General features: G+C 37.4%; 2 protein-coding genes across 6 annotated transcripts in view; one reads left to right on the top strand and one right to left on the bottom strand.

Moving 5' to 3' along the window:
- Positions 1 to 12,678, top strand: part of LOC106108267 (neurobeachin) — a 302,082-nt gene that overhangs the window by 221,501 nt on the left and 67,903 nt on the right. The window lies entirely within an intron of this gene.
- On the bottom strand, positions 5,495 to 7,325 carry LOC106108269 (protein mab-21). Its single transcript, XM_013289377.1, has one exon. The coding sequence runs from the start codon at positions 7,308 to 7,310 to the stop codon at positions 5,868 to 5,870; it is 1,443 nt and encodes a 480-aa protein (XP_013144831.1). The 5' UTR covers positions 7,311 to 7,325; the 3' UTR covers positions 5,495 to 5,867.

Raw genomic sequence — 12,678 nt, 5'->3', positions numbered from 1 at the left:
TGTACTGTTTTTTTGAGAATATTTTGTTTTGTTTTTAGTGCATTTTGTTTTGTTTTTCGTGTATTTTGTTTGGAAGTCGGTTTTGTTTTTTAATAGCTAAATACTAAGATTGTTAAAGTATCAATTACTTTTAACAAAATGCCCCCGAGTGTTATATTTGTGTGAGACCGTATTAATAATAAAATGGGTGGACAGGAGGTGAGTTATTGAATAGGGCACAAATAACTGTCATAATGAGGAGGCCGGAATGGGCGGGAACGTGTCCAAACACAACGCTTTACTTTGGAACATTTTAAAGTTATAAATTTTTATTATAACGCTTTTTTTACTATTATGTTTCTCTCGTTTAGTGTCAAGTTATGGATAAAAAAGTTAAATAAAGTGTATTGTAAGAAATGTTATCGATATATTTAACGAAAACATATATATTTCTTGAGAAGTAACTCTTTTTGATTTGATTGTTTTGAAGTGACTCGAATTATGAAAGATCACGGTTATAAAACTTAAATACCTACATACTAATGGTGTATCCTGTGTTCGCTCAGGTGTTCGCTTTATTTTTTACAGGGATAACGCTAAAAATTAAATAAAATTAGTGTGTAAATGTTATAAAATTTATTTAAATAATGTTGCAAGCGCGGCCATATTGATAAGTTTATCTCTAAAAGCGTTTCAACTATCTTAAGTTATCGTAAAACTTAAAGTTAAAGTCTCAAACTTAACTTATAAGGTAAGTAATTGACCATTAACTTCCAATTTTAGATACCAGGCGACCATAGCCGCGGCGTGTCCGCACTAAATCCTTCCCAAAAGAATTATATGCAGTTCGTTTGGTGAATTTTTTAAATCTATTTGCCTAATGTGTTCTTACGACAAAATGTCACTAGAAACTAATACGTTTTGTTTCGTAAGTTTTGTAGACAGAGTTTATTTAGACTTTTACCTTTATCCATTACTTTAAAAAATTTAGAACGTGCGCACATTTTTTACTAAACTATTTCTTAATTGTTTAGTATCGCTTTGATTCCTATGCCCTTATATGAAGGTGCACTACTCCATTTTTAGTTGTGCAACTAAACAGTTGAATTGGCTGCGAAACAATCGACAATCGCACAACAGTTCCTAGTTTGATATATGTTAGTTTTGAGTACGTTAACCCTTTTATATGGTGATTCTAGCTGCCGACGGCGCAGGTTGTTGAAAGAACATCGTTATTTAAACATTATGCCTAGGCTTAGAAAGTACTTGAAAATTAAATAAATAAATAAAATAAAAACCTCTTTATTGCCATCCAAGAATGTACACAGAGTTGTACAAAATAAAAAAATTGTAACAGATGGCAAAAGGGGGAGGCTCAGCTTAACCGATACTGGTTGAGGTCCAGTGTCGAGCTGGTTTTCAGCCACCCCCCCCCCCTTCCCAAGATGTTAAAGGGAAGCGTAGATAGTCGGAAGTCGCTGTACACTAGTAATAAAATAAACTTAATAACCATAACAGATTTATCAATCTAAAGAGAAAAAAAAAACTAAATAGCGGTAAAGGCCAACTCATAAAATAGTTAAGTACTTTTAACTTACGCAGTGTATATTATGGCGAAATAATTAACCAAGTTAACACACGTGTTTAACTATATTTTTGGTAATATTTATAGTTAAATATAAAAGGAGCTTCGGTGGCTCAGTGGCTTGAGCACTTGACTTGTAATCTACAGGTCTTGGGTTCGAATCCCGCCGTGTACCAATGTGATTTTCGATTTTTTCTAATTTTCATATGTACATAATTTACCCGACGTTCTTACGGTGAAGGAAAACATCGTGATGCAACCTGCACATATCGGTGAAGAAATTCAAAGATATGTGTGAAGTCAACCAACCCGCACTTGGCCAGCGTGGTTGACTATGGCCTAGTCACCCTAACTTAGGGTAGGCTCCGAGCCCCTCGGTGGGGACGTATAGTGAGCTGGTGATGATGATGATGATGATAGTTAAATTCACAACTATAAAACCATTCAAGCGTTTGCCGTGTTGTTGACGAAATACGCCTCAAATGAGCCTAAGTCAAATGTCCTTAGAAATTTCGCAGGTATAATTTTAGTTTCTTATTCAAATGGTGCTCGAGATTCAACAAAAATATTAATAAAATTATAAATACGAAAGATTGGAATGGATGGACGTTTTGATGTTTGAGTTTGTAGGCTTAACAGCCGAACTGTTCTCGATTAATTTAACACAGATGTAGAACACAGTCTGGATTAGAGGTTAATTACTAACTTTTCTTTAAAACGCGGACGGAGTCGCAGGCAAATGCTAGTATATAAAAACATTTGTGCATCATCAAAGTACATTTTGATTTATGATCTAACGGGGTTCATATTTCCTTAATAATGACGGACATCGTGACAAGTGTATTTTATTATTTGTATGGATTAGTATGCGCTGTGTTGCCTGCGCTGTGGCGCCTTCGGTTCATAACCTCGCTATAAGTCAAATAGTACAGTGAGAGAATTAAATTCGATACCCACTGCGAAAAATTATACAGAAAATTTGATCACATGAGCTATAATTCAGCACTTATGACGTGTTTAAGACTGAGTTATGTGTGATGTTAAATTTTACTTACATGGGTAGGGAATTAATGTCTCCTACTATAGACAGATGCAGAACACGTTCCTCGATTAATATACGATTATAGTACGTGATGATGTCTACTACAGTTATTTCGGCTTACAAACTTTGTGCATGTACGCTTTGTCCTTTGTGATATGATTTTGAAATAGTTTTTTAAACTTTTAGTTAGATTGTCACTTTGTTCCTTTCTTACTTGTTACTGGAGATTATCTTTTGTATTAAATTACAAACTACAAGTAATTAAAACCATGACGAAAAAATTTGTACAAAACTCCGTTGTTTAGGCATTTCAAATCCTTCGGCCGTGTTTAAAAATCTTACTTAAGCTATCAATATGTTGTTTTATTATCAACTAGCTGTTCCCGTGCGGCTTCATCCGCTTGAAATTATTATATTTTTAACATTTGTCAAATTCTCAATTGTAAGTGTCGATATTCATATGCATAAATGGCAATCTTGCTTCCTTATGTTGGCAGCTTGTAGTTTATGGTCTCTTTCCCACATGAAGGTTTTTTCCAATCTTTTTACCGCCTAAGTTTAATAGCGTGAAAATGTGTCGTAAGTGTAGGGCTTTTTATTAAAGAAGGAATTATAAAAAAATATACTGTGCCACAAAGAAGTGAATTTTTACGCTTTATTATATTACTAGCTGTTCCCGTGCGACTTCATTCTCATAAAATTACATGTGTCAAATTATCAATTGCAAATATTAAAATGACATGACACGTTGAAAATCCATGGCAATTTTGTTTCCTTGATGTTGGCAGCAACTTATGGTCTCTTCCACATTAGGTTTTGTATCCAAAATATTTACCCCTGTTATATGGCGTGAAAATATATAGCCTAAAGCGTGACGTAAGTGTTTGGCTTTCTATTAAAAAAGGAATTATTCAAAAATATGCTGTAATTGCTGACATCTTAGGTAACAAAAAAGTGTGTATATTCGCTTTATTATATTAGTATAGATAATAATTAGTTTGACTTTCTATATATCTGTGTGTTTACGTTTTATATTAGTATAGATATCGTATGTACCAGTAGCATATCGGTAGGCCGAAATACCCCAAGCCTGCCCACAAACATATCTCCTCCATTAATATATGTCGCTGCTATCTCCGGACACGCACGCACTATACATTCTTGTAAGCCGACACTACGTAAGCAGGGATATAAGTTCTTATTTGTTAGTCCCTTATTTATGTAGGTTTTTCTTGCGTTGCTTTTGTTTATTATGTATAACAGTCGCCCGCGACTCCATCCGTGTGGTATTAAAAAATCATAAGTGCCTATGTGCTCTTCCAGACTCCTCTACATCTATGACAAATTTCATCGAGATCCGTTTAGCAGTTTAGGTTAAAAACTCTAACAAACATCCATCCATCCAAACTTTTACATTTACAATATTAGTAAGATTGATCAAAGGTTTAACTCTGTAGTTTAAAATAGTTATAAATAGATTTTATTTTATGCTGTAACAGATTTTTGTCATAACATACGGGTTATTTGCATATTAGGTTAACATTTGAATAATTAATAATGTGGCCAAATTGCCGAATGTCACGCGAAGTTGCGGGCAACTATTAGTTCTGCATAGAAATGTTTTTAATTTTTAATTGTACTTTGCTTCATACTTGATCCCTTAAGGGGTTGGTAGACAGTTATAAAAATGCATAAAGTGTTAGTGCTCAAATAGGAAGCCTAAACTATTTTGTCTCTAATAGTTTTAATACATAGAATAAATATTGTTTGCCTCGATAGGGGCACTGTCCCGCCATTATAAGGCCTATACGGTATGTCAAAAATTGTTAAAGGCATTCAATTTTATATACCAACTAGCTGTTTCTGTGCGACTTCATCATTACATTTGTTGTCATCGTTTACATTGGTCAAATGATCAATAGCAAATGTCAAAATGACATGACATGATGACAACCTTGCTTCCTTGATGTTGGCAGCAACTTACGGTCTCTTTCCCACATTAGGGTTTTTATCCAAAATATTTACCCCCTAAGTTTAATGGCGTGGAAATATATAGCCTAAAGCGTGACGTAAGTGTAAAGCGTTTTATTAAAAAAAGAATTATACAAAAATATGGTGTAATTGCTGACATCTTAGGCAACAAAGAAGTGTGTGTTTACGCTTTATTATAATAATATAGATATAGGTGGTATAGGATTTTGAAAAAAACATTACTAATTAGTTAACAAGCAATAGTAGAAGTAATTAATTGTGTTAACGGAATTTAAACCTTTTTTATAGTTAACATAAAATACATATTTATCTGTTTCGATGTGTGAATTTTAAATAATGTTGTCTATATTCAAATTTTGCGTGATTAATACGCATCTATTTAGCTAAAGTTAATTTATAACAATTATTCATCATAGCTACCAAATCCTTGATGTCAGAAGTGATGGGTTTTAAATCTTTTTCAAATAAAAACATCGGATAAATTGTAACCGACTTCTAAGATGTTTCCAAGTCGATTCAAAGACTATCAGCGAGTAAAAGTGTTGGTCTAAGTTTTGTAAGTGAAGAAATTTTTACTTATGTGGTTTTATTGTATTTTTAACATGGGATCTTTGTTAGGAACTCTTAATAGCTAAATTAATTTCCAACAAGCTTATTATTTAGTATGCCTCTGCCAGTGTGGTAAAAACATTTAAATGTACATGAATACGTATAATATGTTTAAATAATAATTTATGTTACATTGACAACTAAATAAATTGTTGGAAGTATTCGTGTTGAAAATATATGGAAATAATGTGTGTGCAACGGCTTCTTGTATCTCTTGCCTTCAGTCGACGTTTGTCGTTGAAATCGTTTGTTCGGGATAACTTGTTACCAGAAATCAAAGATGTAAATAATTTTAAATCTGTTTATTGTAATATCAGTACGTAAGCCTACTTTAAAATGTCTCAGTCAAATAAATACACCATACTTTTTAATATTTTCAAATAATTAAATATCACTAAAATTGTACAAGTAAATTATTTACATTATATCACAAATAATATGCAAAGTGCAAGTACCAGTCGGGTAGTAACACTGTACTTACAGTCAGTCCGGGCAACCGCACTCGCCGGCCGCACTACCGCACTATCGCACTACCACTCTACCGCAATACCGCACTACCGCACCGCGCAAACACTAAATAAATGACTCGAGAACAAATAACATACTCGGTAATCACTAGTTCACTCACTCCACTTAGGACTAATTGTAGGAATAGAGCGCTCACAGCTTCTCAAACGCTCTGGAGTTTGTGAGCATCTCACGCGTTAGCCGCCACACCTGCTTCGCGGCGTTCTCGAGCGCCGTCGGCGACTTGCCCTTGAAGAGGTCAACATGCGGCAGAAAGTAGTGCGGGCAACGGCGGCACTGCAGCGATGAAATCAGTTGCAAGAAGATGCCGTTGATGCGATCACCCAGCGCGCCCTCATCCCACTCGTGCTCGCGCGGATGCTTCTCGCACTCGTACAGCAGCAGCGTCTTCATGTGGTAGCAGGTGACAGGGTTGCCGGGCAAATCGAGGTGCCGATCGCGAATTGTCTTGAGTACGCTGAGGCACTTGCGCCGGCAGCCGCCCTGCAGCAACCGGTTCTCCGCCTCAAAGAAGCTCAGTACCCACGCGTCTCCCTCCATAGCGGAGTTCTTGCCCTGCAGCGCAAGGCACTCCTTGGACAGCAGGTCGAAGCCCTCAGTCTTGACCTCGGCCACGATATTCGGGTGTGGCCACGGAATGGCAGGCAGCGGCCAGTGTGCCGCTGAACGTGGCCAAAGCCCTGCGCACTTGAAGGCCGGCGTTATCTGCACGATGTATCGCTCGCGAATACGCAACTTCACCTCGGTCGTCTCGGCGATCATCTTGACGCAGTCACGGTACGAGCACTTGTCGCACGCCTGCGCCACCAGCGTCTGGAAACGTGAGCGGATCTTGCGCGCAGATAGGTAGCCTGAGGCGGTGATGAACTCCACCCACAGCGACATAGAGCGCTTGCGGCCGTCGCTCAATTTAAGCACGGCGCAGCCTGGCAGAGAGCCGTCGTCCACGAAGTTGAGCACACCCATCTGGTTGAGGTAGATGACGATCTCGAACTCGTGCGGCGAGACGACCTCGAGGCCATCGAAGCGGCCATTGTAGTCGGTGAGAGAAGAGATGAAGCGCGGCTCCTGCAGCTCCACCTCTTTGAGGACATCCTGCACGATGCGGCACACCTCGTGGATCGTCTTGGCGATCTGCGCCTTGCGGTTGGCGACCCGCTCGTTGTAGTACTTATTCATCTGGTAGACGAGCTTGGACTGGGCCGCCATCATCTCGGGAGGCACGAGCATGGTGGCGGTTAGGCTACGGGCGGCGCATGGCACGGCGCGCTCTCGGGACGCACGCGCGCGGCACACTGGTCGCGGAGCGCGGCGCGCCGGGCGGCCGGGCGGCAGGGGGCGGCGCCGGGGCCCGAGGGGCGTGCCTCCTCCCTGTCCGTTGCGATACAGACCCGGTGTGGGAGCGAGACGCCCTGCAGCCAGCCGCTCGATATCGATCGCGAGCCGGCCCGCCCCGCGGAGGTAGGTATATCGGAGGTGTTGCAATCGCGCGATAGCGGCCGTCGTTAATTCGGTAGCGTTAACAAGCCCGGCTCTATTAACGACGACATTTTTTGTCCGACGGTACGCGGTCATTAATCGCGTTGACTAATTCAATCACAGTTCACGGCTCGTCATAACTTGTCCGGTCCCATGTCTTGCGTTGCTTTACGGCGGCTGTTCACATCGACTTTACATTTTAAATCGCCTTCCGCGTACATTTTTTTATCGTGATCGTCGAGTTTTATCGCTGAGATGTTCATAACGCGTAGCCCGATTGAAACATTTGTAGTTTACAGCGATATGTATGTTTATGTTGATCTTTTACGTTGATTTCATATGAGGAGCTCGACGATATCGCATTATTGACCAATCAAATTACAAATGTTACGACCAATTGACTTTTTATAGGTTTTATACAACCAGAAACAATGTAACAGAAAACATAATCGTTTATGGTCAGTACAAACACAATTTAATGACATCTTTTATCTATGTTATATGAATGGTAAACGGCAAATTATTGTAAACCAATAATGGAAAATAAATCTTATATCTTGTACTATTTCGAACTAATGCGCCATTTTATTGCACCAGATATTCCACTCCCTTACTGGTAATTTCACTCAATAAGCAGTCATTGATAAAAACGCTGGTTTATTCAAAAAACTATTTAGTTATAATGCTATTGTCCGAAATGAATCAAATCTCCATTCGCCGGTGAGATCAAAGGCGAACACGATGTTTTCATGATGGTTCCAGATTTAGAACGAAATGTTTGAACTGGACGAAACATATTTGTGAATCGTCTCTGATCGCTTTTATGAGAAAGTTAACCAGATAAAACTGTAGTGTTGTGAAAAACGTGAAAACTTTTAATAAATTGTTTGACAGTACTGACAGACTGTAAACAGTAACTAGTTAATAAATAGACCAATCCTTGGCTTATATTGGTATTGAATTTGTTTTTCAATTCACCTTCTCTCAACCATTTCATTCTAGAGTTGTTACTCGATCACTAATAAACTTATGTAGTGAAAGTTTATTAAGAGAAATCCACGTTAAGTGACGGTGCTAGTAACTACCAATTTCTGAGTGTGATAGTTAAACTATCTTACATTCCTGATTCTCTTAACCAATCGTACCAAAAGGAAATAATTCTCTAAGACGTGTGCAATCAAACGCACATCACTAGGACAACATCGGCTTGATACTATTTCGGTTTATTCGATTGATAGTCAGCGGCCGCGTGATGGATGGGTCGACGCGGCGTGATTTATGCGCGCCTGTCGCAGCTATGCTCGCCTGGTAACAGGGAGACATTATACGATTAACATTTGGTTAATTAAGAAATGAAAATACCTACCGTATAACGTTAATAACGATGTTTTAGAAAGGTGCAACGTAAACGGAATTTACGTGCATTTGTTTAAATTTTTCCCAGGTGTTCTGTTTTGTTTCAGTGTTCTGTTAAGGTTTTAGTGATTATGATTACATCGATATCGCTATTTATTAATAGTTCTACTTTGTAAAAAAAGACCACGTATTATTATATCAGATAATTCTTAAAGGTCTAACTAAGAACTGAATGAGAGTAATATCTAGATTGCATACAATTTAACTAAAATATTCTTTATTTTAAGAGAAAATTTCACTACTGTCCGTAATAAATTCTTATTCCCGAATCCCGAGAGACCCAAAGCAATTCCAGGAAAGTACGAATACATTCTCGTTTTTTAAAAAAAAAAGCTCTCTCCCACGTTTTTACCCCATCCCTTTGATGTGGCCGCGCAGGCGCGACGCGCGCAAAATGGCGGCGTTACGCCCCGCCCACTTCCGCCGGACGTCCGCACAGCCTCACCCACAACCTACCCCTTGCGTTATTCTATGAAATATTGAACATCGTTACGGTGTGGCATTTATTGTTTAAATATGAATTTAGGGTATCTAAAATAACTTTTTTTTTTAATTGTATACATTCATATTTATATATGTAAATGTAATTTAAATAAAATAGTATTAACAACTTCCTAAAAGTAGGTAATAAAGTATACGCCTCATTAATTTTTGTACTTCGTTAAATTTTACCTATAGTGATGACCCTCCGATCCTCGAAGTTTACCTACAGTAATTTAGTGCGACTACAAGAGGGTCTAAATTTAATTTAGGTAATTAAAGCTTCTACAAAACATAGTTATCTTTCTCGCTAACTACATCTCTGTATTAAAAAAAAAAACACTTTTATCTTACTAATAATTTAAAAATCCCCTCACTATAGCTATCCTAGAGCCTACCTATATTAGGGGTGTCAACTCTAGTATAAAAAAAATTAAAATACGTTGGTTTGGTCGACATCTTTGCTATCTCTATCGACACCATTCAGCATACCATGTCCATTGATGTCTACATTCATGATCACCAAAAGTTCAACTCGAATTGTCTGCATGTTTGACTGTCTGAGTGATGATTGACAGATCTATTGCCCGCTCTCTGTGACACATCTAACGAGTACGAGAAGAGGTAATGATTTTGTTTATATAAGACGGAGTTAACAAACTGTAGAGTAGTGTAGATAATTTAGAAATACACATATTTATATATACAACATGTGTTTCTTTTCCACCATTTTTTACAAGGAAAGGATAAGAAGGGAAAGTGTATTTGACGGTGGATGAGACGCATAGGGAAATATCCTCTTTATGTTTCCTTCTCCGTTGAATAAGGGTAGGCAACGCATCTGAAGTATTGGATGTTTCTGGGCAGAGATGCTTTCTCGGCGAATTCAGGTGGTCGTACGCTCGTTTGCCGCCTTATAATATAAAAAATATAAACCTACATGTAATTAAAAAAAAAATTGAACGTCGAAAGACATATTTTATGATGTAATTCGGTTCGTAAATTTATACGTTTATCTATATTATGACTGTCTGAATATCTTGTTATATTATCATTCTACGAACTTTGTTGAGAATAAAATATAAATAAATTGACTAATTAATATTATTTTATATTTATTATTCACATCGAAATGTCACCAGCTTTGATAATAAGTCACAATGCTCAAGCTTTAATGATCGTAGATGACATGAGTTGCATGTTTCTAGCGATATCATTTACTGAGATCTTTATGTAAAATTATTATAATATAAGGATTCAACCAGTTTTATATGTATTTATTAGGTTTGTATTTCTACTAGCTTTCGCCCGTGCCTACGTCCGCGTGAACTATAAATAAACAAAAGAGAGTATGTTCTGTCCCATGTGTTCTTCCAGACTTCCGTATACATATATGCCAAATTTAATCGAGATCCGTTCAGCAGTTTAGGCTACAAACTCTAAAAAACATTTATCCATCTATAATATTAGTATGATATTCAGAAGTCAATGTAATTAGTAGAATTTTTATGACCATATAAATTGTTTTGGGAAACGAATAGCTATACATTCTTCTACGTTTTCAGGTTGTAAAATAAGTGTAAAAAACAATTAACAAACGTCTACAAATGTAATCAAGTCACGTATCCCTTGAGATTCAAAGCAATCATTAAACCGAGTATTCTAAACTCATTGATTCACGACTTCATACAAAAAGTTCTCAGCCTGTCACGTACAAGTCGTAATACCTCAGTCTGTCTTGCAAACCACGCCTGTCGATTCTTTACTCACATTGTGTTAAATCCTATATTTTATTACCTACTTGTTATCAACCGTTTTAAATACGTCTAGTTCTCTTTTACTTATGACTCTTTTATTTATGACATAACTAACTTTCCTTTTTGTAGGTATCACTCGCTTTTTAAGAACATCTTACAATAATTAGCATTTAAAAACGAAGGAAATTAACTACATTTTGGTATTCAAGGCAAAATCATACTTCAGACTAATATTATAAATGTGAAACCTAAACGGCTGAACAAATTTCGATGAAATTTGGTACGGACGTAGAAGATAGTTTGGAAGAACATATAGGCTACTAGCTTTCATTTATTTAAATACCACGCAAACGGAGTCGCGCGCGAAAGCTAGTGAATAATATTTTGGACAAACAATATAATTGACTACACTATAAGATCACTAGCAAAGAATTTAAAACGATTATTGAGATTGTTTTAGCAAGGCAACTATAGATTTAATATAACGAAGCATTTACGCCATATCTGTGCTACATAATACTAATCGACGTTGAACAGACGCTTTGCAGAAATCAGACGCATTTATCATACAAATGTCTGTCTGGCAATTACAAACGGAACTAACGATTTAACTGGTTAACATTAACATCGCTTAGATCGTGACACGAGTGTAAACAAAGTGACGACCACAGACGAACGGTTATTCGTGTTGCTAACGACTCGCGATGTTCCCGAACGATCACTGAATACACATCCGTCAACCCCCACTGCTGGATCACGAATGACAAACGCCCCACCTTCTGCGTTCAAACGTGGTAGGGGTGACGCTCCGCCCATTAAGTACCCTTCAGTAACTTAACGCAATATGATTCCTAAAAACGAAAACAGAATTTGTACTCTATCGCGTAAAGTTAGAGTTGAATTTAGTTTGTATTTTAATAAGTTAGTGTTTGCAATAGGGTTGTAACAATCGAGTTTTTCTTTAAAATAATTATTTTTGTTCATTCTACCGGTAATTGGGAGCCGGGATTGAGATGTCGGGGATTGTAATTATTACTCAGATCTGAGATAAGCGATACGGACCTCTTTGTTGCGCTTTTATAGTTGCGTTTGCGAATATCTAAATGTCCACGCGTGCATTGTAATTTAACGGAAATAAATCTTAAATCTTCATTTATATTTGGAATGTATTTACATGTTTATGTAAATACTAGCTTTCGCCCGCGACTCCGTCCGCGTGGATTAAAGAAAATCAAAAGTGAGTAGCCTATGTCTTCTTCCAGACTGTTCTCTACATCTGTACCAAATTTCATGGAAATCCGTTTAGCCGTTTAAGCTACAAACTCTAACAAACATCCATACATCTAAACTTTCGCATTTATAATATTAGTATGATATTAAAATGCACTAATATATTCATCACCAACAGACGAGAAAAGCATTCAAGTACAAAAGCAGCTGTTAAATTTACTTTTCAGTCAATATAGTGTGACACTTATCTACATTCAAGGCCATGTATCACTTTAACTAAAGCATTTTTACCACCTTTCAAAAGTAAAGCGTAACTAACAATCGATACAACCAGTAGTCTAGTCTTATCAGTAAACAGCGCATCTAAATCGTCGGTTAAGATCGGAGCCTGCTCACACCGTCGTAAACCGTCGTTAACCCAACGCTGACGTTAACCGTAATCGCAGTCTTATCTCTAACTGCTTGTTGTGTTAACCGACGTTAGGTAAGTTAATTTATAGACTGGTTGAAGGTAACAATTGTTTTTGTTGCGTTCTTTTGTTTATTTTTGTAATAATCAAGGTGCAGCTGTCGTCGTATAA

This window comes from Papilio polytes, unplaced genomic scaffold, assembly GCF_000836215.1.
Source record: "Papilio polytes unplaced genomic scaffold, Ppol_1.0 DF821733.1, whole genome shotgun sequence".
In the NCBI taxonomy this organism is placed as follows: domain Eukaryota; kingdom Metazoa; phylum Arthropoda; class Insecta; order Lepidoptera; family Papilionidae; genus Papilio; species Papilio polytes.
The sequence above is the reverse complement of the archived record's forward strand: the minus strand, read 5'-3'. Positions and strand labels throughout refer to the sequence as shown.

Coding starts and splice junctions, on each gene's coding strand:
- LOC106108269 (XM_013289377.1), bottom strand. CDS start 7,310: ATGACCGCGTACCGTCGGACAAAAAATGTCGTCGTTAATAGAGCCGGG.